Raw genomic sequence first — 24797 nt, forward strand, 5'->3', positions numbered from 1 at the left:
GGAGCAGCAGAATTATTTCATTACAAAATATGCATATTTTTCTTCATTGTTTAGCCCTATTAAACTATTGTGATATAGTGATTATGATAGTGGCAATAATTAATCTTATCTGTGCATTTTGATTAGTATGTTTTACTTGTTTCTATTTAATATAAATCTCTATTATTTGACTGTTACAATAATATTTTAAAATTACATGCTTGATACTAAATGTCTTTTATCTGTGACTCCCGTCAACACTCTTATCTGTGTGTATCTACACAGTAGCTAGTTGTTAATGTTCCCCATGACTAAAAACTGCGCTTTATGATGTTTGTGATAAAATTATCTTTCTTTTAGGCAAGAAGATGAAAATTTTAACAGTCTTTTACAAAATGGAGATATTTTAAATCATTCAACAGAGGAAAAAATCAAGGTGCCTGATAAAAAAGATTTTAACTTACCTGAGTATGATTTGAATATTGAAGAGAGGTTAGTTCTTATTGAAAAAGGTGTTGACTCAACAGCCACATCTGATGAATCTCACAAATTAGACCATATCAATATGAATCTAAATAAACTTGTAACTAATGATACATTTCAACCAGAGATAGTGGAAAGATCAAAGACACAAGATACGGCGCTTGGAATGGGCTTTTTAAGCAATAATGCTAAAGGAGAAGCTGAGCATTTGGAAAACGGGAACAAGTTTCCTAATGTTGAATGCATAAATAAGGTAAATGGACATTCTGAGGAAACTCCCCAATCTCCTACGAGGACCGAACCCCATGACACTGATTCTTCTGTTGATGTGGGTCATTCCAAAAGCACTGAAGATCTCTCCCCTCAGAAAAGTGGGCCAATTGGATCTGTTGTGAAATCTCATAGCATAACTAATATGGAAACTGGAGGACTAAAAATCTATGACATTCTGAGTGATAATGGACCTCAGCAGCCAAGTGCCACAGCTAAAGTAACATCTACTATTGATGGAAAAAATATAGTCAGGAGCAAGTCAGCTACGCTTTTATATGATCAACCATTGCAAGTATTTACTGGTTCTTCTTCATCTTCTGATTTAATATCAGGTGCAAAGGCAATTTTCAAGTTTGATTCAAATCATAATCCTGAAGAACCAAATATAATAAGAGGTCCCACAACAAGCGGCCCACAGTCTATGCCTCAGATATATGGTCCTCCACAGTATAATATTCAGTACAGTAGCAGTGCTGCAGTCAAGGACACTTTGTGGCACTCCAAACAAAATCCCCAAGTAGATCCTGTCAATTTTCCCTCACAGCGCTTTCCTAGATCAGAGAGTACAGAAAGTCACAGTTATGCTAAACATTCTGCCAATATGAATTTCTCTAATCATAACAATGTTCGAGCTAATACTGGGTATCATTTACACCAGAGACTTGGTCCAGGAAGACATGGGGACATGTGGGCCATCTCACCAAATGACCGACTCATTCCTGGAGCAACTCGTACTACAATTCAGCGACAGAGTAGTGTGTCCTCAACAGCCTCTGTAAATCTTGGTGATCCAGGTCCCACGAGGCGGACCCAAGTTCCTGAAGGAGATTATTTGTCATACAGAGAGTTACATTCAGTGGGACGAACTCCTCCAATGATGTCAGGATCACAGAGACCTCTTTCTGCACGAACCTACAGCGTTGATGGTCCAAATGCCTCAAGGCCTCAGAGTGCTCGACCCTCTGTTAGTGAGATACCAGAGAGAACTATGTCAGTTAGTGACTTCAGTTATTCACGGACTAGTCCTTCAAAAAGACCAAATACAAGGGTTGGTTCTGAGCATTCGTTATTAGATCCGCCAGGAAAAAGTAAAGTTCCTCATGATTGGCGAGAACAAGTACTACGACACATTGAGGCCAAGAAATTAGAAAAGGTAATTAAACATGAATTTTTCATTTGCCTCTTTATGAATTTACTAATTTTCCTTTAAAATTTTTGGCATACTTTGTTTTTTAAACAAGATGAAATAAGATACTCTGAATTATTGAACGCATACTTATTATATTCTAGAAGTTTTTCCTTGGTAGTGAGATTAGAGGTCCACGTTGAGACTTAACCCAGAATCAAAACAGTTGCAATAGTGATAGGAACTTCTTTCCTGTTACTCCTTAATGTTTTCTAATGGGCTTACATTCATTTGTGTGTCTTAGATTGTGCCACACATACTACACATAATACATGTATCTACATGTTTACCTCCTCTGTTCAGTATTTTCTGACCTCCTGCTCATCTATTAATAATTAATTATGTAAATATGTGTATAAAAACAAGTTTACTATATAGTTAACAGAATAACAAGAAATGTATTGTAAATGTATATCTTTCACCTAAGATTTTTTTCCCAGTTCATGTTGTATAACTAACACTGTCACTGACTCAGATGGCTTCTGGCATGGCATTTACTATTGACTCTCCTATATTGCATTTCTGGCCTATTTGAACTCAGGTGCCTGTGGCTCTAATATAGTTAGGAGATTGTTGTTAAGTAACTTAAGCTCATATGGATGAGCTTTTATAACTTTGTATGTAGATTTTACTTTTTTGAAAAGAGATAAATGTTTTTAAAAAATTAACCTTAAAACTGATATATTAGGACAGTTCTGTGGTCCAAATATATAAGGCATACTCTTTCTGCAAGATTCAGTTTCCTGTCTCTCAGCGTATTTTACCCAAGAATTATTTCAGCTTTGTTTATTGATATAAGATATTTTTAAAAGGAGCTAAGTGTATACAACCTCAATAAATTCTCTAAGTCAAAATGTTTGGAAATCAATGCCTAAAATAAGGATCAATACCTTATATCAATTTACATTGAACCTTTGTAATAATTAGCTCTTTTAAATTCTGTAGCTTTAATATATCCATGTAGTTGTAATATATCCATTTTGTTTCAGCTGTAATTCTGTACATTCTGTTGAGGCTCTTGAATTTGTGTACTTTATCTGAGGAATTTGGAAGTTTCTTAAGTAAAGGAGTAATATAGCTGTTTTATAAGTAAACTTCTGGTGATGGTGTGGAACTGGATTTGAGGAGGAAGAAGCTATAGCTATAGTTACAGTTAAGTTGACTGAGTTATGAGACTGACAGTCCTGAGAATAAACAGAATGAGAAATGTATCAGTGGAATTCAGACAAAAGAGCAAATTCAAGAGGCAGTTCTGAGATAGACTTTTAAGGGTTTACTCTGATGGGAATATTCCTGTAATCATTCATTGAGGAAAATGGATTAAGCTTGAGGTTGGTACTTTGAATAATTGTTTTTGGGGGAATGCCCAAAAAACTAGATACTGATGAGGGATAGCAGATTTTGGAGGACGAGTTGAGTTTGGTTACCTCGATGTTATTAGTTGACATCTCAGATGGCTGTTCTCCACTACTTTCCTGTTGGTCAGAGATTTGCCTGGACTTTAGTAATTATGAAGCAAAGATTAGCCATCTCGTTGTTCCTTGCACTTTTCTGCTTTTTATGTTTAGAATTTACTGTATGGTGGCTTGGAGAATACATGGCAGTAGTTTCCCAGTTGTGCCCACTGGTAATTTAGAGATGAGAATTGACTCATTGAAATTAGGAAAAAGCTTTAGAGGACACAGGGCAACGTAATTTAGACCCCAGACTTGAAAGCATTGGCTGAAAATGGTGGAGGGTGATGGGAAATTTCTATTTGTTCCTCTGCATCTCCCCCTCTTCCTTAAACATAATTCTAATGGCATGGTGGGCATTTGAAAAATTTCCTCAGGGGACTTCACAACGCCTGCCTGACCTCTAGAGGAAAAGGTGCTGCTCTGCCCAGCTGGGAGTTTAATAGTAAAACAGAAAACAATTAGTTATTGGAGCTTACTTGGCTTTTTTAAGTAGTAACCCCTCCTTCCCAACTTCCCCAACAAACTACCTGGAACACAAACATAGAAAATAGATCTCACCTCAGAAATCTCAAGACTGACTCAATTAAACTTATCAACAGATATTGCAAAGGAATAAAAATTTGTAAAGTTATTCCTAATGTCAACATTTGCCAGTATTCCTTATTATATTAAAAACTGATAAGAAGCACTCCATATGATTAACACAATATGATAATTTCCATTTTCACTTGCTGTTATACAACTATTAGCATGTAGTAAACAATGTCCTGGACATATGTTCAGCACTTAATTGAACTTTGCACAATGTGTTGATGTGTTTTGATAGGGTGCAGTTTTATGTGGGTTTATCTGTACAGGCCTAAATTCAAAGTCAGACCTATTCTGGACTTTAGCCTTACTCAGTGAGATATTTACGAAAACTTCATATATGTTCAAAGATGACAGCAAAGACTTTGTTCCAAGATATTATTAAAAAGAATCAATCAGACCACTCAAGTTAACATGTAAAACTGTGTTATAATGCATGAATGTGTGTTTTTTACATGTTTCTGTGTGTGATTATGTGTATAATTTATTTTTACTTTCTAATCATATGTTTGGGGAACCTATGAATTGCTTCTGCCAAATCCTTATTCTTTGTGAAATGTTTTGAGAAAGTACAAGCCTAGCCTATTCAGCTTTTTCCTTGGTCTTTACTTTAGAATTCACAAAATAACTAAATTTGTTCGTTGTAGTTTTATAGATTCCTTTCTTTCTGAAATGTTATATTGTTTCTTTGTATAAGAGATCAACTTCATAATCTGAAGAAAGTAAATAACTTCCTAAGAGTAATACAGAAATGCTTATTGTGGCCATAACAAGCATTTGTGTATTTCTTACTAAGAAGCCATGTTCAAAATGAGGTTTCTCTTGGTTTGACCATCAGACCTTCAGTGTTCAGGGACATGACTACAAGCATCCACATGTGAAAGGACAGTAGTGAACTCCGGGAATAACCAAGCAAGAACAGGGAGAGTCAGGCGGTGCTTTTTTGAAGTACATTGTTCAGGCACCTCTGAGATTGGTGATTATGCATTTATGTAAACTCAGTCATGGAGGGCGTCTATCAGTGAAACTTGAAGGCTTCTTCAAGGTTAAACAGCAGAGCCACTACTGACTTCTAAAAATACAATTACTTTTAATATCTATTTGAATGAGAAAAGAGTTTTCATGTACATTTTCTAGATTTATTGGATTTTTTTCTTGATAATTGCAGAGCAGTAGGAGCCTTTTAAATATTATACCCTAAAAGTCTGTGTTTGTGTTAAAGTTTAAGACATTTTTTAAGTGTGAAAAGTAATTTTTCTTAGAAATTATAAGAGCCAAGTATTTCTTTGCAAATACATTTTGTGCTATATTATGTATGTTTAAACTCTCCATTTACTTAATAAGACAATTCATTTCTATAGAATGAAGCATTCTTTCTAGAAAACAAACCATTTTGACTTAGAAATAACTGAGTGTTGGTAAAGTTTGCCTTTACAAAGAAATTAGTTTGTATTCTGTGTGTAACCATATACATACAAATACATCTGGATGTGACAACAATTCCTATTTTCTGATGAACTTCTAATAAGATAGGTTAGGAGTAAAACATAATAGCCTAAGAGAAGCTGTATGTTTGCACTTTCTCTTTTGGTGTTTAAATATGTAAATGGTTGGGTTTACGTATAATTTATGTGTGTATACATATATGTTTTCATGTAAATATATGGTAAATAGTGCCAATTTCTTTTAGTGTCTCTGAAAATTCAGTGTTGCATGGTATTCCTGCATAATCTGGGGGTTACTTGTATATATGTCTATGTGTATAACGTGTCTTGTGAATTTTGCATGCTACACTAATCTCTGTTAAATCTATCCCCTCTTTATTCAGAGCATGCTGTCAAGGTCCTTTAATTCCAATTTTACTGCTGTAAGCAACTTTCACTATGGCAGCTCTAGGGATCTGCATGGCAGCCAGGGCAGTCTCGCCTTGAGTGTTGCAGACGGAAGAGGTTCTGGTGGGCACACTTTTCGAGTGAGTACCTGCAGTAGATCAGTACTTCAGTACATAGATGAGAAGGAAGCCCACATTTCATGTTACCCAAATGTTACTGACCAGAGTGTTTGAATATCCACTTACATAACAAATCACCTGCCACAGGCCTTAGTTTCTACAAAAATCCCTGGGTCAATAATGTGTTAACAGTTCTAGAAAATAAATCTGTACTGTGGGTTAAATACCTTGATTACCTCCCAGTTCTTGCATAGCTTAGTTGTAAAGCTCCGCAAAGCTGATTTAGACTTTACCTCTTAAGTTTCTGTGGTCATAACTTAAAGGTGTAGTCAGCTCTTATTTATGTAAAAAGGGGTGAGCAATAGGAGTTGAAGAGGTTTTTAAAAAATTCTTTTTCTTTGCAGTACTCTCTCTTAAAATTAGCTTGCTTTCCCTAACTCAGAGTGTTAATGCTGTGCCGTGCATAATACATAGAGGGATTGTAGGAAAGAAGAATTTTCACTTTAGTGACTGAGAGTTGGCAAATAAATACCTGGAATTAAGTTTAATCATAATTTGCAGAATATGATTAAATGTGAGGCTGGAGAAATTGCAATAAGTACCAGTGAAAAGGCAAAACCCAAATCTGTTAACACCCACCTAATCATTTGTGGAAAGAAGGAAGGTTTATTCTTAATGAAAGTTAAGGGTAGGAGATAAGAAGGACAGAAAAGGAGAAAGAACAGAACAACTCTGGCTGTTATAAAATTTGTCTTTCCATGACAACTTGAGGTGGTAGCATGACTAAGTAAATATTTCCTCTGTCCTTCTTCCGTCCTGGAAAGCCCTTTCTCCCTTTGTAAAGCTTATTTTCTCCCACATAGTTTTATTTCCATACTGACCCTGCTTCTGGGTCCTTTGCTTTTTACTTGAGCGTCCCCTTTCTCACCACCCCGAGTCCCCTACGACAGGACCTCCTGGCTTGAGTCTGTTTTCTCAGATAGGAGCAGTGTCCGGGGTTCACTCAGCTATGCGGGGACCTCCCTCATCTTGCTGTCTTCTGTCACCTGTGGCCACTGTCTCTGTGTCACATGTTAGTGGCAGCAGTCATTTTGGAACTTAGCAGTTTAAACAGGGAGAGAGGGGATGATGGCTACTAAGCCCTGCATTTCTGGTGCTCTTTCCAGCTGAAGCCATGGGGTTATTAACTCAGGGATAATCTTTATAGTCATCGAGAGCAATTGTGTTTTTTTTTTTTTTAAATAAATTCTTGATCAGTAATATCTTTTGCTTCTTATTAAATTCAGAATCTTTGAGTCTGTTGCACTTTAACTTTTTCATCTGTAATGTACGTGTTCATTTAAAGATACAGTTGTACATTCACACTTGAGTTTAAACTTCAAGCTGTGAGTTAAGTTGATGATTACACATTTCTGAAAACACATCTCAAAAATGGAAAAGGCAAATAAAGTATTCACTGTATAAATACACAAAATCAGATCAAGCTACATCTAAAAATACTAAGCCAGGACTTCCCTGGTGGTCCTGTGGTTAAGACTCCAGGGAACTCAGATTCACATGCTGTACAGCCCGGCCACAAGAGAAACAAAATAGCAGAAACCAAACAAAAGCCCCCTAAGCCATAACGTGAACTAGTAACACTGCACGTGATAGCTTTGTTGCAGATACGATTCCTAAGACTAAATTACAAACGCTTAGATATGTATGTATCCTGTGGCATATAATAATGAAGTAGATTTCACGTTATTTTTCAACATGATGATATATTGAGTTGGCCAGAAAGTTGGTTTGGGTTTTTGCATAACACTTTTTGCAGTAGTTTGTGTATCTGTGTTGCCAGTCATAACACTTTTTTGGAGGTAACAATACTGCTATTTATCAGAATCTGTTTAGTTTTCTAAAATATAGCTAGGTGTGTTTAGAACTAAATTAAGATGAAAAATAGGCATGTAAGACTGTATATTTATTGATATTGCTCATCATTAAGAAGTAAATCCTGGATGATACTTTGCTGTTAAAAGAGCATCAGTTAATTTTTTTCTTTTTAACTAAAACTTTTTGCTGTACTCAACAGGAGTACATATGTTTTAGTTGCTCTTAAAATTTGGGCCTCTTAATGTGGATTAATAACTAAACTTATTGCTGCAAATGTTAAAAGCTAGGTATTACTATAAATAAAATCATAAAAGCATCATAAAGGGATATCTTAACTATATAATCAGATATACTTTTTGCACATTATAAGAATAAACATTTTGCCACGTAACTTTGAAAGACTTAAAGGTACTAATATTGTTTCCAGTTTTAGAAATATAACTGACATACAACCTTGTTTTAGTTTAAGGTATACATCATGATGGTTTGATACATGTATGTATTGTACAGTGATTACCACAATAAATCTAGTTAACAGCCCTTATAAAGGTGCAGTTATGATGGTAATATTTGATAGAGTCCTTCATCTTTCCATTGTCTAGCAGTATCTCCTCTTAAGTGTCGTCACTGTTTCGGTTTCACATCTTAAAGATCATTATTTGTTTATTTTTTATTTCCCCCTCATTTGAAGCATCCCCAGACATCTTGTCCAGGAGATCCTTGTCAAGATGATATATTCATTTCAGGACAGCAGAACTACCCATCAGCTCCAATTAGTCACAAAGATGTTCTTCCAGACAGCCTGATGAAAGTAGGTGCTCAGGGAATGAAGTAGTATCTGTGAGCTTACTGTGTTTTACAGCTTTTGAACTAGAAATATGTTTTAACACTGAAAACGCTTTTGTGAGGACCTTTCCCTCTTGATTAGTAAGTATTTTAATAATTGAGAAATAAGATATAAAATTTCACTCTGCTGTTCCTTAGTTTATTTCATGATTTTGTCCACACTGAAGAATCATTTTGTTAATTTTGGATTTCTGTAGTATTATCACCTTGTCATTTGAATCAAAGGCTTTTGGCATTCCTGATAGTAAACTATTTGGAGAGTTAAAAATGAACCTGTCTCAAGTTCATCATTGGATGATGAAGGCATTTTAACAGATGATACTTCTAATGTAGTTGGAAATCACCTTGAAAGACTTTTGTATATGATAAAATAGATGATGGTTGTAGACTTATTACTTTTATAACTAAAACATCACTCATTTAGAGAGTTTACTTTTTTGTCACCAGTGCTAGATATGTAATTCTTTTCTTTAGTATTTTCCTCAGTTCTTTTATCTTAACTAAGCCTATATCCCTAGTATAACCAGATATAATTGTGAAGCACAGTTATATAAACTTTTGCATTGTTCTTGAGAGTAGGAACCCAGCCATTTAAGTTTGTACATAGTTATTTATTTTACCCATTTTTGGTTGCTTTTCTTTTAATTGAGCTCTCCTATCCAGTTTCTTTTTAATATCCATTTTGTAGTTTTGGTTGCTGAGTTTGTTTTATATGTTTTGTTCTCCTGAGTTATCTGCTATTAATAGTTTAGTATCTTCCATGGCTGTGTTTAACACTGATGTAGAATGTCAAGTATGCGTAAGTTCTATGTGTCAAGGAGTCTTAAGAATGGGTCAGAAGTAGTTATTGTCTATAGTGTTCTCCCTGGGAGAAAGGTATTGAATCTGCCCATAGGAATAAATTTTATTAGCATGGAGAAAAACAAGTGCTGTCTACAGAGCGTGCATAAAAAAATAGCTGCAATCTTACGGACAGAAGAGCCTGGCGGGCCATAGTACGTAAGGTTGCAAAGAGGCGAACACAACTGAACACACACACACACAGTATTTAATATTTAAGTGCTCCTGGACAGATTAATTGCTTCTAGTCTAGTGACCAAGTGGGAAACAACCACAGTTTAAAAAAGAGAGAGAATATAGCACCTCTTTCTCCTCTCTAAGCAATGTAAGATTTGTGGTAGAGGGTTATCTTTGTGCCCTGTCATAAAACACCCAGACTTCATATTTTACTAAGTTCTCAAGTATAACACAGTGAAAATATTAAATAAAAATATTCTTCACCAGAACCAAAGTTTGTATTCCTCAGCAAGATGCACATAAGAAGATAAATAGTTCTGAAATTGTTGTCATAATCTTTTCCCAAACTTTTCTACTTTGAGTCATTTTAGGGAAACGGAACTCAAATAATTTCCCTCACAGTTTTTCTGTAATTACCTTGTGGGTTAAAAGTTAACAGTGAAGTTTTAAATGATTGAATAGCTTAAATGTATTTATTTCCTCTTATACACAAAAATCTCTTTATATGCATATATTTGTAATATAAATATAACCTTTTATTTTTCAGATAGATTCCTCACACTAACAGAATAAGCTATTATCACATTTCCACAAAGGTTATTTTTAAGTCTAAAAGACAAGAGTCTTTAAACCAAGATAATTCTTTAACAGCAACAGAATAATCTTGACTTTTTTGTTTAGTCTGTGAAAAGTAAAATGTCAAGGTTTAATTTTGTGGCTCACATTCTATGGAATTAGTATTTAGAGAGTAAAATTTCGTAACTTCTCACACACACACACACACATACACACGGAATAAATCCGTTTCCTCCTGCACACACACACACACACACACACACACACACACACACACACGGAATAAATCCGTTTCCTCCTGCGCACACACACACACACACACACACACACGGAATAAATCCGTTTCCTCCTGCACACACACACACACACACACACACACACACGCGCGCGCGCGCGCGGAATAAATCCGTTTCCTCCTGCGCGCGCGCGCGCGCACACACACACACACACACACACACACACGCGCGCGCGCGCGGAATAAATCCGTTTCCTCCTGCATTGCTGATTGGCTTTTTAGTTCTGGAAAGGAGAGAATGGAGGTACAAGAATACACTCAGGTTATGAAAATGTTCTACCACAAAACAGCAACTGCGTCTTTGGAGTGTATGTGAGAGACCAAGTATAGGAAAAGATTCCCTTTTAACGGTCTTACTTAAATTTTAAAATTTTGGCATACTGTTTATCATTTTAACATTGGGTTACGGTTACAGAAAAGCAAATAATTTTAAATGTAGATGTGATTAATTTGAAGCTTTAAAAGAGTGAATCTTATCAGCAAGCATCAGGCAAACTTAGAATTAAGACATTAACAGGATTCTTCTTTTCCTTTTAAAACTGTAAAATCAATCAGAGAAAAAAAAAAGGCATACGTGGCATGATAATGTGATTTAGAATGTTAAACTCAAGTGCTTTTGTAATGCTCCAAGAAGAAAATCCAAGTATTTGTTATAAGGCATTATTATTGGTCATTTTAAGACACTTCATGTTTTTCTTAGATGCCTTTGAGTAATGGACAGATGGGCCAGCCTCTCAGGCCTCAGGCAAATTATAGTCAAATACATCACCCCCTTCCTCAGGCATCTGTGGCAAGGCATCCCTCTAGAGAACAACTAATTGATTACTTGATGCTGAAAGTGGCCCACCAGCCTCCATACACACAGCCCCATTGTTCTCCTAGACAAGGCCATGAACTGGCAAGGCAAGAGGTAAGAATGAACAAGAATATTTGGAATATGAGACTAAGCTTTTAATGTATTTTATAGGTGATTTAATTATAGCAATAAATCCATATAGAATTTTAACATAGTTTTTACCATTTTGTTTAATGGTTTGGTTTCATGTTAAGTTTATAAGGTATTAAACTTTGTGGTTTAACTTGATTATATGATTCCCCCTCCCATTCTGATAAACTGATATAGGATATAGCGTTGAGGGCATGATTTGTTTTCCCTAAGGTGGTTGTTTTTCCAAACTGGTCGATGATGTTCCAATAATCAGACATTCTTCAGGAATATAAATAGTAGACCTTTAAACTTGAAAGGTGTATTATATCTGCTAATTGTTATTTGATACTTGGTTTCTGAAACTGGACTATAGTCTCCAAAGAGCTTTGAGAATTAAATCTTAAAAAGTAATTTGAAAGTCAACAGTCATATATTCATGTATTTTGATAGTTTATTAATAAAATAATATCATTAGAAACTTAGAGAAATAATATCATTAGAAACTTAGAGAAATGTATCATTCATTTCGTTTTAGTTTCTGGAGAAAGGGAGTGTTTTACAACAATATTTAGCTCTTGCCTCTTTTTCTATAGCTTGGTTGTAAAAAATAATACCAATTGATCATCAATCCTAACTCCTTTGAAGGGTATAAACAGATTCAGGAAAGAAGTTAGCCTCCCAACAACCACCCAGGGATCTTTTTATATGTGTTATGAAACATAGTCAGAAATACTATGTAATTTAGATGTTTGCAAATGGAAATTGATGATAAAGTCCATGTTTTGTGTGTATATTCTATGTCATTAGAGTGTGTGATGTCCAAAATATATAAACTCAACTTTAATTGGTTGTATAATCCTCATAAGATAGCAATAGATTGATTTAGGAGCTGTGCTTTATAATCTTAGCTGTGCCTTTAACTCACTAACTCATTAACATATTATTCACATTGTAGTTTCATTTCATCTGCCCAGATATTTATTTTAGGTGAATTCTTACATATTTATGTTTTCTTGAACTTAATTTACCAATATGAGTATTGTTGTAACTTTTTCTGATACAGCAGTAACTTTATTTTTGTGTTAACTCAGATTCGAGTGAGAGTTGAAAAGGATCCAGAACTTGGATTTAGCATATCAGGAGGGGTTGGGGGAAGAGGAAACCCATTCAGACCTGATGACGATGTGAGTTTTGTTTATATATCCTTGAAATGCCCATTAGTTTTTATTCACTAAATTAATGTCTTTTATGCATAAGTAAAAATCTAACAGATATTTATTTAAATCTAGACAGACATCACCTTATGATTTCCCTGTTCAACTTTTAGTTTTGAAATGTGATCAGTACAAATTAATTGTTTAACGAATACAAATTTAACTCCAAAATTTTAATGTTCATTATATTGTGAAGTGACATTTTAATTGTTAATACTTTTCTACACAGCTATATATGTACTTTTTTTATTACTTTAACAAAAAAATCACTGTACTACCGTAAGAATAACCAGAAGCCCAAATTACATAGCATTATCACAATATTAGAAAAGACAGGGAGAAAACTTGTACCACAGTTCAAATATTTGCATACTATAGAAAAGATTGCTCCTTGGTACTCTTCTTTTTATGCATACTTCTTTCCAGTAAATAATTATCTTTTTTGTTGTTTAAAGGGTATATTTGTAACAAGGGTACAACCTGAAGGACCTGCATCAAAATTATTGCAGCCAGGTGATAAAATTATTCAGGTAACTTAAGATACATTTTTCACTATTTTCTTTTTTTAAAATAATATCTGATCTCATCAAATGCCAGATTAGAAAGTAAGCATTTTATGAAGTTATCTTTAGGTATTTTTGGATGAACAGAGGCATTTCTTATAGGCTACTCTCTTGTGCTTTCATAGCTTGAAATATTTCTACCGTATACCTTGGAAAATCATACTAATAGTTTTAAATACACCTTAGCATTTTTGAAATATATCTTAGCCTTTTGATTAAGTTTATGAATGTTGTTGTTCAGTCATGTCCAACTCTTTGGGAGCCCATGGACTGCAGTACACCAGGCTTCCTTCTCCTTCACCATCTCCCGGAGCTTGCTCAACTCAATGTCCACTGAGTCAGTGATGCCATCGAACCATTAATGGCAAGAACAAGTTGTGCAAGTTATGAATGTTAACTTGTTCTAAAATAAGATGAGAAAGAATCCCTTTTCTGTGTTGTGAGAATTGAAAGATTTAAGAAGCACTGAGAGGCATTTAGAACTGTGTATCTGGTGTATAGTAAGACCTCATTAAATGTTTAACCTAAACCACAAAAGGTGTAGTGTTCTGGCTCTCATGACTCCTAGGCAAGTGGGAAGACTGGTCCTCAACCTCTTCTCGGTTCAGTTACTTCAGTGACTCAGTCACTTCAGTTGTGTCTGACTCTTTGCGACCCCATGGACTGCAGTACACCAGGTCTCCCTGTCCATCACCAACTCCTGGAGTTTACTCAAACTCTTGTCCATTGAGTCAGTGATGCCATCCAACCATCTCATCCTCTGTCATCCCCTTCTCCTCCTTTCTCCAATCTTTCCCAGCATCAGGGTCTTTTCAAATGAGTTAGTTCCTTGCATCAAGTGGCCAAAGTATTGGAGTTTCAGCTTCAGCATCAGTCCTGTCAATCGCTAACTCATGTCCATTGAGTCAGTGATGCCATCCAACCATCTCATCCTCTGTTGTCCCATTCTCCTCCTGCCTTCAACCTTTCCCACCTTCAGGGTCTTTTCAAATGTGTCAGTTCTTCGAATCAGGTGGCCAAAGTATTGGGTTTCAGCTTTAGCATCAGTCCTTCCAAAGAACATTTAGGACTGATTTCCTTTAGGATGGACTGGTTGGATCTCCTTGAGTCCGAGGGATTCTCAAGAGTCTTCTCCAGCACCACAGTTCAAAAGCATCAATTCTTCGGCGTTCAGCTTTCTTTATAATCCAACTTTCACATCCATTCATGACTACTGGAAGAACCAAGGCCTTGACTAGGTGGACCATTGTTGGCAAAGTACTGTCTCTGCTTTTTAATTTGCTGTCTAGGTGGATCATAACTTTCCTTCCAAGGAGTAAGCGTCTTTTAATTTCATGGCTGCAGTCACCATCTGCAGTGATGGCTGCATCTCTACCATCTGGAGCCCCAAAAAACAAAGTCTGCCACTGTTTCCACTGTTTCCCCATCTGTTTGCCATGAAGTGATGGGACCAGATGCCATGATCTTAGTTTTCTAAATGTTGAGTTTTAAGCCAACTTTTTCACTCTCCTCTTTCACTTTCATCAAGAAGCTCTTTAGTTCTTTGCTTTCTGCCATAAGGGTGGTGTCATCTGCATATCTAATGTTATTGATATTTCTCCCGGCAATCTTGATTCCAGCTTGTGCTTCATCCAGCCTGGCGTTTCTCATGATGTCCTCTGCATATAAGTTAAGTAAGCAAGGTGACAATATACAACCTTGACATAGTCCTTATCCTATTTGGAACCAGTCTGTTGTTCCATGTCCAATTCTGTTGCTTCCTGACCCGCATACAGGTTTCTCAAGAGGCAGGTCAGGTGGTCTGGTATTCCTATCTCTTCCATAATTTTCCACAGTTTGTTGTGATCCACACAGTCAAAGGCTTTGGCATAGTCAATAGAGCAGAGATAGATGTTTTTCTGGAACTCTCTTGCTTTTTCGATGATCCAGTGGATATTGGCAATTTGATCTCTGGTTCCTCTACCTTTTCTAAATCCAGCTTGAACATCTGGAAGTTCACGGTTCACGTACTGTTGAAACTTGGCTTGGAGAATTTTGAGCATTACTTTACTAGCATGTGAGATGAGTGCAATCGTGTGGTAGTTTGAGCATTCTTTGGCATTACCTTTCTTTGGGATTGGAATGAAAACACCTTTTCCAGTTCTGTGACCACTGCTGAGTTTTTCCAAATTTGCTGGCATATTAAGTGCAACTCTTTCACAGCATCATCTTTTAGGATTTGAAATAGCTCACCTGGAATTCCATCACCTCCACTAGCTTTGTTCGTAGTGATGCTTCCTAAGGCCCACTTGACTTCACATTCCAGAATGTCAGGCTCTAGGTTGGTGATCACACCATCATGATTATCTAGGTCATGAAGATATTTTTGTATAGTTCTTCTGTGTATTCTTGCCACTTCTTCTTAATATCTTCTGCCTCTGTAGATCTATACCATTTCTGTCCTTTATTGTGCCTCTTCTACCACCCTTGTAACTTGGCAACCTCAGTTTCATCGTAGTGTGAAAGTCAACGCCATGTCTAACACTATGTCTTAGACAAGTGCTTCCTAATATCAGGATTGCTACATAAGAATCATCTGAAAAAGTGGACAAGATCCAGGTTTCTAGGTCCTACCTTTAGAGCTTTTATTTTCATAGAGATGGGATGGAGCCCAGGAGTATAGATGTTGTTTTAAAGTGCCAAAATGATTCTTATTTTCTGCCAGTTTTGTGGACTACCTGGCAGAAATTTAAATGTGCAAAAACAAATTATTATGAAAAAAATTTTTAAGTCTTTTTCTTCTTTCTTCTAGGCTAACGGCTACAGTTTTATCAATATTGAACATGGACAAGCAGTGTCCTTGCTAAAAACTTTCCAGAACACAGTAGAACTCATCATCTTAAGAGAGGTTTCCTCATAAGAGCCGTGGACTAAAAAAATGGAGAGACAGCAAGATTTATTGGAAGATACTTGCAGGGGAAATTAATATTTTGACTATTTTTATATATAAAGAAGAACTCAAAAAAATTATATTCAAATTTGTACATTAATGAAGTAATGGACCTTGTGGTTAGAGGGAAAGAACCACTGTACAGTATATGGGGGAGACTATTGAATTCATACCATATAAAACTTCTCGTTAGGTTTTTAAACATAGCAGTCAAGGCTACAAAAACAGATGTATGTTGTTTTTGTATAGAGTGTAGGTTTATTTTTGGATTTCATACACATGATTGAACTCTGTGCAAGGCTCTAGTTAGCCTTGATTGTAGCCCAGAGACAGATGGCAGAGCTGTCTATCTCATAGCTTTTATGCCCTTATTTTTATTCAACTGGTATTAATGTTTTTCTGCTGAAACTTTTTTTTTTAATGTGGGCAAGAGATTTGAAGTGTTGGCTTTTGCTATGTGCATATTGAGTTGAAGAGTGAGTAGGTGAAGGTGGTGCAGGTGGGTTCACTTTCCAAGGCCAGATTAAAACAGTTATTTTCTATAAAAATCTGGAAGCAAAGAATGAAAAAAGTTGTTAATGTGTTCTTATTAATAGAATAAATAAAATGTGATGTCTTTTTAAAGAAATAAAAAAGACAATAATTGTGTTTTATGAGCTCTATAGGATTTGTTCTTGTCATAGCCCTTGACTATACAGTTGCTACTAGTGAATCAATTTTTAATTTTTTAGTCAAAGGAAATTTTTAACTCTCCTGTAGATGCATGTCCATGCATTCTCTTTCTTTCTTTCTTTTTTTTTTTTTTGGTCCATACAATTTTCTGTGTTGCAGAAATCCCCCTTTTTTTTTTTTTTTTTTTTTTGCAAATGGTGGTACTTGCAATCTGTTTTATAATTAGTACTCCATTTTAAACTTATAGTTTTTACTTTAAGCAACAAGTGAAACTAAAATGGCCAGTTTTGAGATTGTGTTGCTGTAACAGAAAATGTAAGCAAGATTTTGGAAGGCCTCTTGATGTTGTTTGGCCTCACATTGCCTTGGTAAAGTAAAAGGAAACAGTGTGCATGGAGCTAGGAAACCAAAGTGAGTCTGTGAAACTGGCATAGTGATAGAGAACTGCTGTGGAGAATTGTAGAGCAAAGGAGTGGGCCCTTGAGGCCTACCAGGGTGTAATGGTGTTCAAAAAAAGGGCTGTTCCTACAGGTAACGTTAAATGTGAACTCGACACTTCAGAGTCTTTAAAGGGTTTCTAAGCGTATCAGTGTAATAGTGTTTTACCACCAACTGCCTTTGTTCTCGTTAGTGTAACAAATATTTGATAGAGGTTTATGAATTCTTTTCAGACCATTACTTTTATTTCTTTTTGTTCTGTCTATGTAATCAAATAAAATTTGAATAACATGCAATGGTGAGAATTAACGCATAGTTATTTGGACCAGAAAAAAGTGCCATAGAAGACCAAGAACTGTTTTTAGTCGAGGCTAGTCTGGAGCCTTTCTTTAGAGCAATATTCAGTTATTACAATTCATTTTTGATTACTAAGAATATAATTTTGGAATTTTTAATCTGTTATGCTTTGTTCTTCAACCTTGTTTGAAGGTTAAGTCTTTTATAGGACTAGCAAAAGTAGTAATCTACATTATTTTTGCAAAAGTGCGTTGAACTCCGTTTGTTTCTTGCTAGTCATCGTAAATAGGCAGTACTTTTTAAAAGATGTGAACTCCAATACTGCACTTCTTTCAAGATGTTATCAATTGATTATTGTACTGTATAGTTTTAATAATATTGATTGAAACCCTTTAACAACTCTTTGTAAATTTTAACTCATTTTAGTTGATTTTCAGTACTATTTGCATAGGAATTGATTTTTATGAATATAGTAGAAAAATGTGCTGTATTTTGATAAAATTCATTTATTGTATGTGTGTTGTAATCTCTAAAAAAATGACAAACAGCTTCTTTAAGACAAGACTCGGTGTCCCCTTTATTCATAGTTTATTTTAAAATACTAATTTTGGCATTCTAAAATTATTCCCATCTTGTATTGGTTTCAGTCGATTTTTCACAGTCACATTCTGTTCACTGGTAACTCAGCTGGTAAAGAATCTGCCTGCAATGCAAGAGACCCCGGTTCAATTCCTGGGTCGGGAAGATCCGCTGGAGAAGGGATAGGCTACCCACTCTAGTACTCTTGGACTTCCCTGGTAGCTCAACTGGTAAAGAATCCGCCAGCAATTTGGTAGACCTAGGTTCGCTCCTTGGATTGGAAAGATCCCCTGGAGAAGGGACTGGCTACCCACTCCAGTATTCTGGACTGGAGAATTCCATGGACTGTATGGTCCATGGGGCCAAAAGAGTTGGACACGACTGAGTGACTTTTGCTTTTCATAAAAATAAGTATAATTATGACATTTTTTACTTCTTTACCTTGAATCAGATACACAGACTATGATTTTGGAAAGGGAAATAACCCACAAAGAACAATTGATTTATCAGTGATTAAACTTAAGTTAGTTGTCTGCATATTATATTGAAATATTACAAGTGCAACAAGTATTATATGCAATAGTATTCTATATGCACTAGTATTCTATTCTAGTTAATTAAAAAAATTTTTTTAATGTTCTCATAACAGAAAGTCAAGAAAGTTTGTTACCAAGATAAGTAACATGACATATAAGAAACTAAAAGTAGTTTTGTATTTAAATGGATAGCCAAAGTTTTCTTCTAAACTACTGGAAAATTAGAATTAAATAATAATGCTTCATTAGAATTTTTGTTTTGATAGTGATAAAATTTCAAAATTTGAATAAAAGTAATAATTTAAATCTTCTGAAGAAATAGGATGAGTAGTTTGTAGTTAAAGCCCATGCCCGTAATTGACTTATTTTTAATGAGTATTATGTAGCAAGTCATTAAAACCAAAATTATCTTATTTTTAATAGCAGTGTTTAAAATTGACCACCCTAAAATTTTAAACAATTAAAAATTATATGTTCAATATAGAATTGTTTACACAAACTACAATTTTATGCTGATTCATTAAAGAATCATTGTTTCCTCTGAGTCCATGAAATTCTAAAATTCCCTACATACTTATTTTGTATTTTGTAAATATTTCTCTGATCTTTGGACTTAAAGTTGTATATATACTTGAAGAATTCTTTAAACACAAACATTGCCATGAACAGAAGTAAAGTTTTAGATATTTGCTGTGCTTAAAAGCAAATCCTATTAGCATTTGTAAAACATTCTAAATTTTTGTTATACATCTAGATTGTTAGAAATAGCACAATGAATAGATAATAAACTATAATAAATAATTATAAATTATAACAAATACATTTAATAAATAAATAAATTAGTTTATAATAAATAAACTAAATAAATTAATGCTATTTAAAGTGTGATTTAGAAATTCAGGGTGAGAAAAATTGTGATAAAAAGACGGCTATTTTCTTTAACCATTTAGTCCCTTGTATTCCTGGGTGTGAAGGAAATACAGGTTTACCCTACTGTTTTTTTACTTCTGAAGGAAGCCATGGGGATGGAAATGTTTTATTACTTAGTTCAAGATTGGTGATCAGTCATATCTATTTGAAAAGGTTTTTTTCCCATTATTTAACGTTCTTATTAGCTATCCGTATCTAATGTATAATAGATAGATTTCTTATGAAAGAGAGTGAAGTTAAAATTAATTTTGTTTTGTCAAAAGCATTAATAAATATACATAGTTGATGTACAGAGAACAAGAAACTACTTTTAAAAGGTACTCTAGATTATATAAACAGCCAACTCAAACCTTTAGGTAATCACTTTGTTTCTAAAAGAGAATTTAGACAAGGTTGACCATCTTAACATCTAAAGCTATAGTTTCTTTACCTCTGCAGAATTTTTAAGCCCAGGGAATAACAAGCACAGTCCTTTATAGCTTTGGAAAATGTGTAAGAGAATGCTATCTTCTTTTTAGGACTTTGTGTTCTCTTTGTGAAGCAGTTTGCAAAGTTAAAATTTATAGTCCCCCAAAATGTTCACTGGTGGCTCAGATGGTAAAGAATCTGCCTGCAGTGTGGGAGACCTGTGTTTGGTCTCTGGGTTGGGATGATCCCCTGGAGAAGGTAATGGCTACGCACTCCAGTATTCTTGCCTGGAGAATTCCATGGACAGAGGAGCCTAGCATACTACAGTCCATGGGGTCACAAAGAGTCAGACATGACTGAGTGACTGATGCTTTCACTTTCTAAAAGGTACAGTCCTAAAATTTAAGCAAAATTCTAAATTGTGAAAGTTTATTTGGGAAAAATATCTCAGAATCTACTCAGGTTTTATTTTAGAGAGAGATTAAGGTACTCCTGAACCTTTCTGTGGGAGTGTTAAGAAAGAGCCTGCAAAGTGGTGTTACTGATACTATTCCCACTTCAAATATAACAAGGAGGAACAATTACAATGTCTCATGGGATTTCATCTGGCCAATATAACTTCTAAAACAGTCCTCAGTATAATTTCAGGATGAAGTATGAGAAGCTCATGTATCACTGGTGAATTAAATAGTATAAGCTATAAAATTATGCTCTCTTCCCCACCACCCTGTGATTTAATAGAGCTATTTTTATTTTCTATGAAGAACATTATTGACAAATAGTTTCCCTAACTACCTTCCTTAAATCTAATCAAACAAATTTTGTTCCTCCAAGGCAGAGCTTTAGAAAGATCTTTTTTAATGTGTTCTTCCCAACTAATTGCCTTGATAGAACACTAAGAAAAATAAACTAAGAATGAAAAAATCAAATAAAAATTAAATTTGAGAAAAATTAGTATGTGGAGCATGAGTTTTTAGAATGGGTGATTGTAGGGCTCCCCTTCTTCATGAAGGGCAAAACCTAATGCTCAGAACTAATGCCATCCTGGAATGGATATTAAAACATTTTTTCATATTGGGATTGTCCTTCAAAAGAGCATTGGTTTTCCCTAGAACCATGTGCAGGTTTATCTCCCAAAGAAAATTGTTAAAGGTTGCATATTCACTCATGCTTCTTGCCTCCCCTCCCATCCATACCCCTAGAAGTCACAAACATTATTTAATACTCCGATAGGTGAAAGTATTTAAATTTCCAAAGTTTGGGGAAATAGGAGTGCAGTGGACAGATAAACTTTGAAGAGTAGTTGGAAGACCTAGGGCATATAGAGACAGAAGACTACCATGGAAGGTGAATTTGACATCAAGAAAACCTCAAAAGTAGAGAGGGACAATGAAGAAAGAGTTCTTGTAATGACTGGGTGCTGCATGGTGAGACTAGGATAACGGCCTTTTTTATGCCAAACAGTGTGTAGGAGATGTCTGACTCATGACAGCAGCAGTGAGTGTGGATGCATAGATTAGAAAGAAAACAAGTGAGGTCATTTTGAAGTGGCATGGCCTACCCAGTTTAATGTCCCCTTCACCTACCATCAGTGTGGGTATTTTGAGAAGGTTATTCGCTTATAGCAATCAGATACTATGATGACAACAATAGTTAGCAAACAACTGAAAAACAACACCATGAAGAAACTCAGCAAAGCAATCAATATTTGAAAGCAGTGTCTTCTGATAAGTGAGAATGTTGAATTTACAAAACAAGCTTAGGAACATTTAAATATCTTTATAGTGTAAAGTAGAATTTGCCACAAATTCAACAGTTGTGCTGAGAAGTAGGAAGTATACATCTAAAGAGAAAATCACCCTGTCTAGATTTGGATCCCGTAGAATATAAGGCAAAATAATTAAATAGTGTGGTGTGAGATGAGAAGTCTTCATGTTCCAACTTGGATCCAATAGGAATTTAAAGGGAAAATAGCGATAGATACAGAATGAGGAAAAAATTCAAAAGTTTCCTAGTTCTGAAGCACGACATAGGTCCGCAGATCAAATTTGGTCCATTCATAACTCAACAAAAACTGTAACTTGCACACACTTCTAAATACATCTTCATAACATTCAGAGCAGGTATAAAGGACACCATGCAAAGTTCCAAAATGTGAAGGAAGTTACTTGCAATTTGAACAAAATCAGATTGACTTTAAAGTTTTTCATCAGCATTGTTGGATGCAAGGATACAGTAAAGCAGTATATCCAAAACTTTTAAGTTGTTTGAGTCTGAGAACAAAATAGAGTTTCAGAAATCCAAGGTTTCAAAATTTACCTCCCATATAACCTTTCCAAAAGGTGTACCAGAGGATTGGACTCCTGGTGGTCTCGTGGTTAGGACTCTGCTTCCTCTGCAGGGAGCATGGGTTTGATCTCTGGTCAGGGAACTAAGACCCCACATGCTGTGTGGTACAGACAAAAAGAATTTTTTAAATGTAAATGAAAAAGATGTACTAGGGAATATATTGGAATAAAATGAAAATTTAATCTCAAAAATAGATTAGGATCCAAGAAATAATGGAACCAAAATCACTTGTAGAGCAGAGATAAGTGTACTTAGTATCGATAATAATGTGGATATGAAATATTAGAAGATTCTAAGTTGGAACTCATGTGGTGAATAGTGATAACACAAAGAATAGACATTTAGTATTATGCGTGTTTGTGTTTTCTGTTTACACAAGTAAATGCCACAGGCTCTTGATTTTTTCTGTCACACGTGATGTGTATACATACAGTTTGACTCCACTACCTTTGACTTATCCATTTTTATAGTGAAGGACGCTTCTGATGCCTCCACATCACCTCCCTGCTGCCATAAACACCACAATGGTGAGTATCTGCATTCATTTCATTCTTTTGAAACTGTGAAAATTTGTCTAGAATATATACCTAGGAGTATAATTGCTTAGTCATAGATACTATTAATTTCACAGAATATTGCTAAAACTGTATTCCACAAAGTCTGCATCAGTTGATACTCTAGCTCAATATGGATCTCATTTCCCCACATATTTGCGAATAGTATCATGTGGCTTTCTAACTTTTGCATGTTTGATGAATATAACATTCTATTTGACATTGGTTTAAATTTCATTCCTTTAATTACTTGTGAGTTTGACAACTACATAAACTTCTTAGCCATTAAGGTTTACCATTATATAATTATCGTATTCCCTTTGCCCATTTTTCTGAGGTCTGCAAGACTGATTTGTAGTAGTTTCTGTCTGTCCTAAATGTTCTCCTTTCATTTTAGGCATTGCAAATATCCATTCCCAGTCTAGTTTGTTTAACTTTGTTTATGGTGTGTTTTAGAAAAAAAAAGTTTAACATAGATGAAGACAAATTATCATGCTTTATTGTTCTTAGGTCTTCCCTGTTGCTGTATCAAAAAGCTATTTTCTCACATTTACTTCTACTGCTGCTGCTGCTCTGTCGCTTCAGTCGTGTCTGACTCTGTGCGACCCCATTGACGGCCGCCCACCAGGCGCCTCCGTCCCTGGGATTCACCAGGCAAGAACACTGGAGTGGGTTGCCATTTCCTTCTCCAGTGCATGCATGCTAAGTCGCTGCAGTCATGTCCGACTCTGTGCGACCCCATGGACAGCAGCCCACCAGGCTCCTCTGTCCACTAGTTAGCTATTTATTATTAATATTCAGATTTTAATCCTTTGAAGTCCATCATGGTATATGATCTAATGTTGGGATCAGCCTCCTTGTTTACATCATTTACTAAACAAACTTATGTCTTTCTATTGATCTGTGTTGCAGTCTTTATTATATATCAGATATATCTTCATACACAGACTTTCCAAGCTCTCTATAGTATTTTGGTCTGTTTTTCTGTTCTTATACATACACCTTTTTCCTTTTTCCAGTAAGTGTAAAAGCTTTTAAGGAACATACATCATCTAGATTTTTCCATTAACATTTTTCTATATTAGCTTTTATGTATTTTATGTACTACATTTCTTTATTAACTAAAATTATATATATTAGTTTCAGTTCCTGATAAAACCCAATTAATATTCTTGGATTCTGGGAGTTTTCTCTAGATCCACACTAAAAATTCTCTAATGTTTTCTGAAGCTCACTTGAGTGGGTTTCTGTTTTGTACAACTCAGTGACACATAAAACTTTCCAAATAAAGGCTGAGAGATGTGGGGCATTCAGGGAACAATGGAGTGAAACACCAGGAAATCTAAATGTAGTCATTTACTCGAAAATAAAATCTTTGGTCAGAGCCTGCCTCATGTACTCTTAGCGTTTGTCACATCCTTGGTTAATGAGAGAAGAGACTGGCATTAGAACAAGAGTTCCATTTTTACCTTTAAGAGGGTCAGAGAACACTTCTATGCCAAGATTTAATATAGGTCCTGGAAGCACTTGAGGTTAGACTCTAGCATCGCTGTAAGTACCCATATCACCAACTAAGATGTGACTAGTGGTAGGCAGAACTCTCACAAGGTATCCATGATTCTGATCCCTGATATATGTATCTTTGTATAATTCCTTCCCCTTGAATATGGATAGAACCTGTGATTTGGCTTCTAATTAATCGAATATAGCAAATTGTCAAGATTTTGTGGATGAAATTAAGATACCTAATCAGGTTCCTTTAAGTGAATCAAAAGGGAGATTATCCTTTATGGACCCAGCCTAATCAGATGAGAACTTTAAAAGAGGGTCAAGCTCAGAAGTAATGGGTTTCCCAGGTGACCCAGTGGTAAAGA

At 35.3% G+C, this 24797-nt stretch overlaps 1 protein-coding gene across 12 annotated transcripts in view; it reads left to right on the forward strand.

Annotated features, from left to right (window-relative positions):
- The window catches only part of ERBIN (erbb2 interacting protein), a 118399-nt gene extending 100270 nt beyond the window's left edge, over nt 1-18129 (forward strand). For 3 of the 12 annotated variants that reach the window (XM_065905676.1, XM_065905675.1, XM_065905674.1), the window contains 7 exons: nt 340-1888; nt 5795-5938; nt 8484-8603; nt 11227-11436; nt 12546-12638; nt 13124-13198; nt 16023-18129. In XM_065905676.1, the coding sequence (XP_065761748.1) occupies nt 340-1888; nt 5795-5938; nt 8484-8603; nt 11227-11436; nt 12546-12638; nt 13124-13198; nt 16023-16130 (2299 nt within the window). In that variant the 3' untranslated portion in view covers nt 16131-18129. The remainder of the gene's footprint in view (nt 1-339; nt 1889-5794; nt 5939-8483; nt 8604-11226; nt 11437-12545; nt 12639-13123; nt 13199-16022) is intronic. The other 9 variants (XM_065905683.1, XM_065905684.1, XM_065905677.1 and 6 more) reach the window with 8 other exon arrangements.
- The last annotated feature ends 6668 nt before the right edge of the window (nt 18130-24797 follow it).

This window comes from Muntiacus reevesi, chromosome 14, assembly GCF_963930625.1.
Source record: "Muntiacus reevesi chromosome 14, mMunRee1.1, whole genome shotgun sequence".
NCBI classification, from domain to species: Eukaryota; Metazoa; Chordata; class Mammalia; order Artiodactyla; family Cervidae; genus Muntiacus; species Muntiacus reevesi.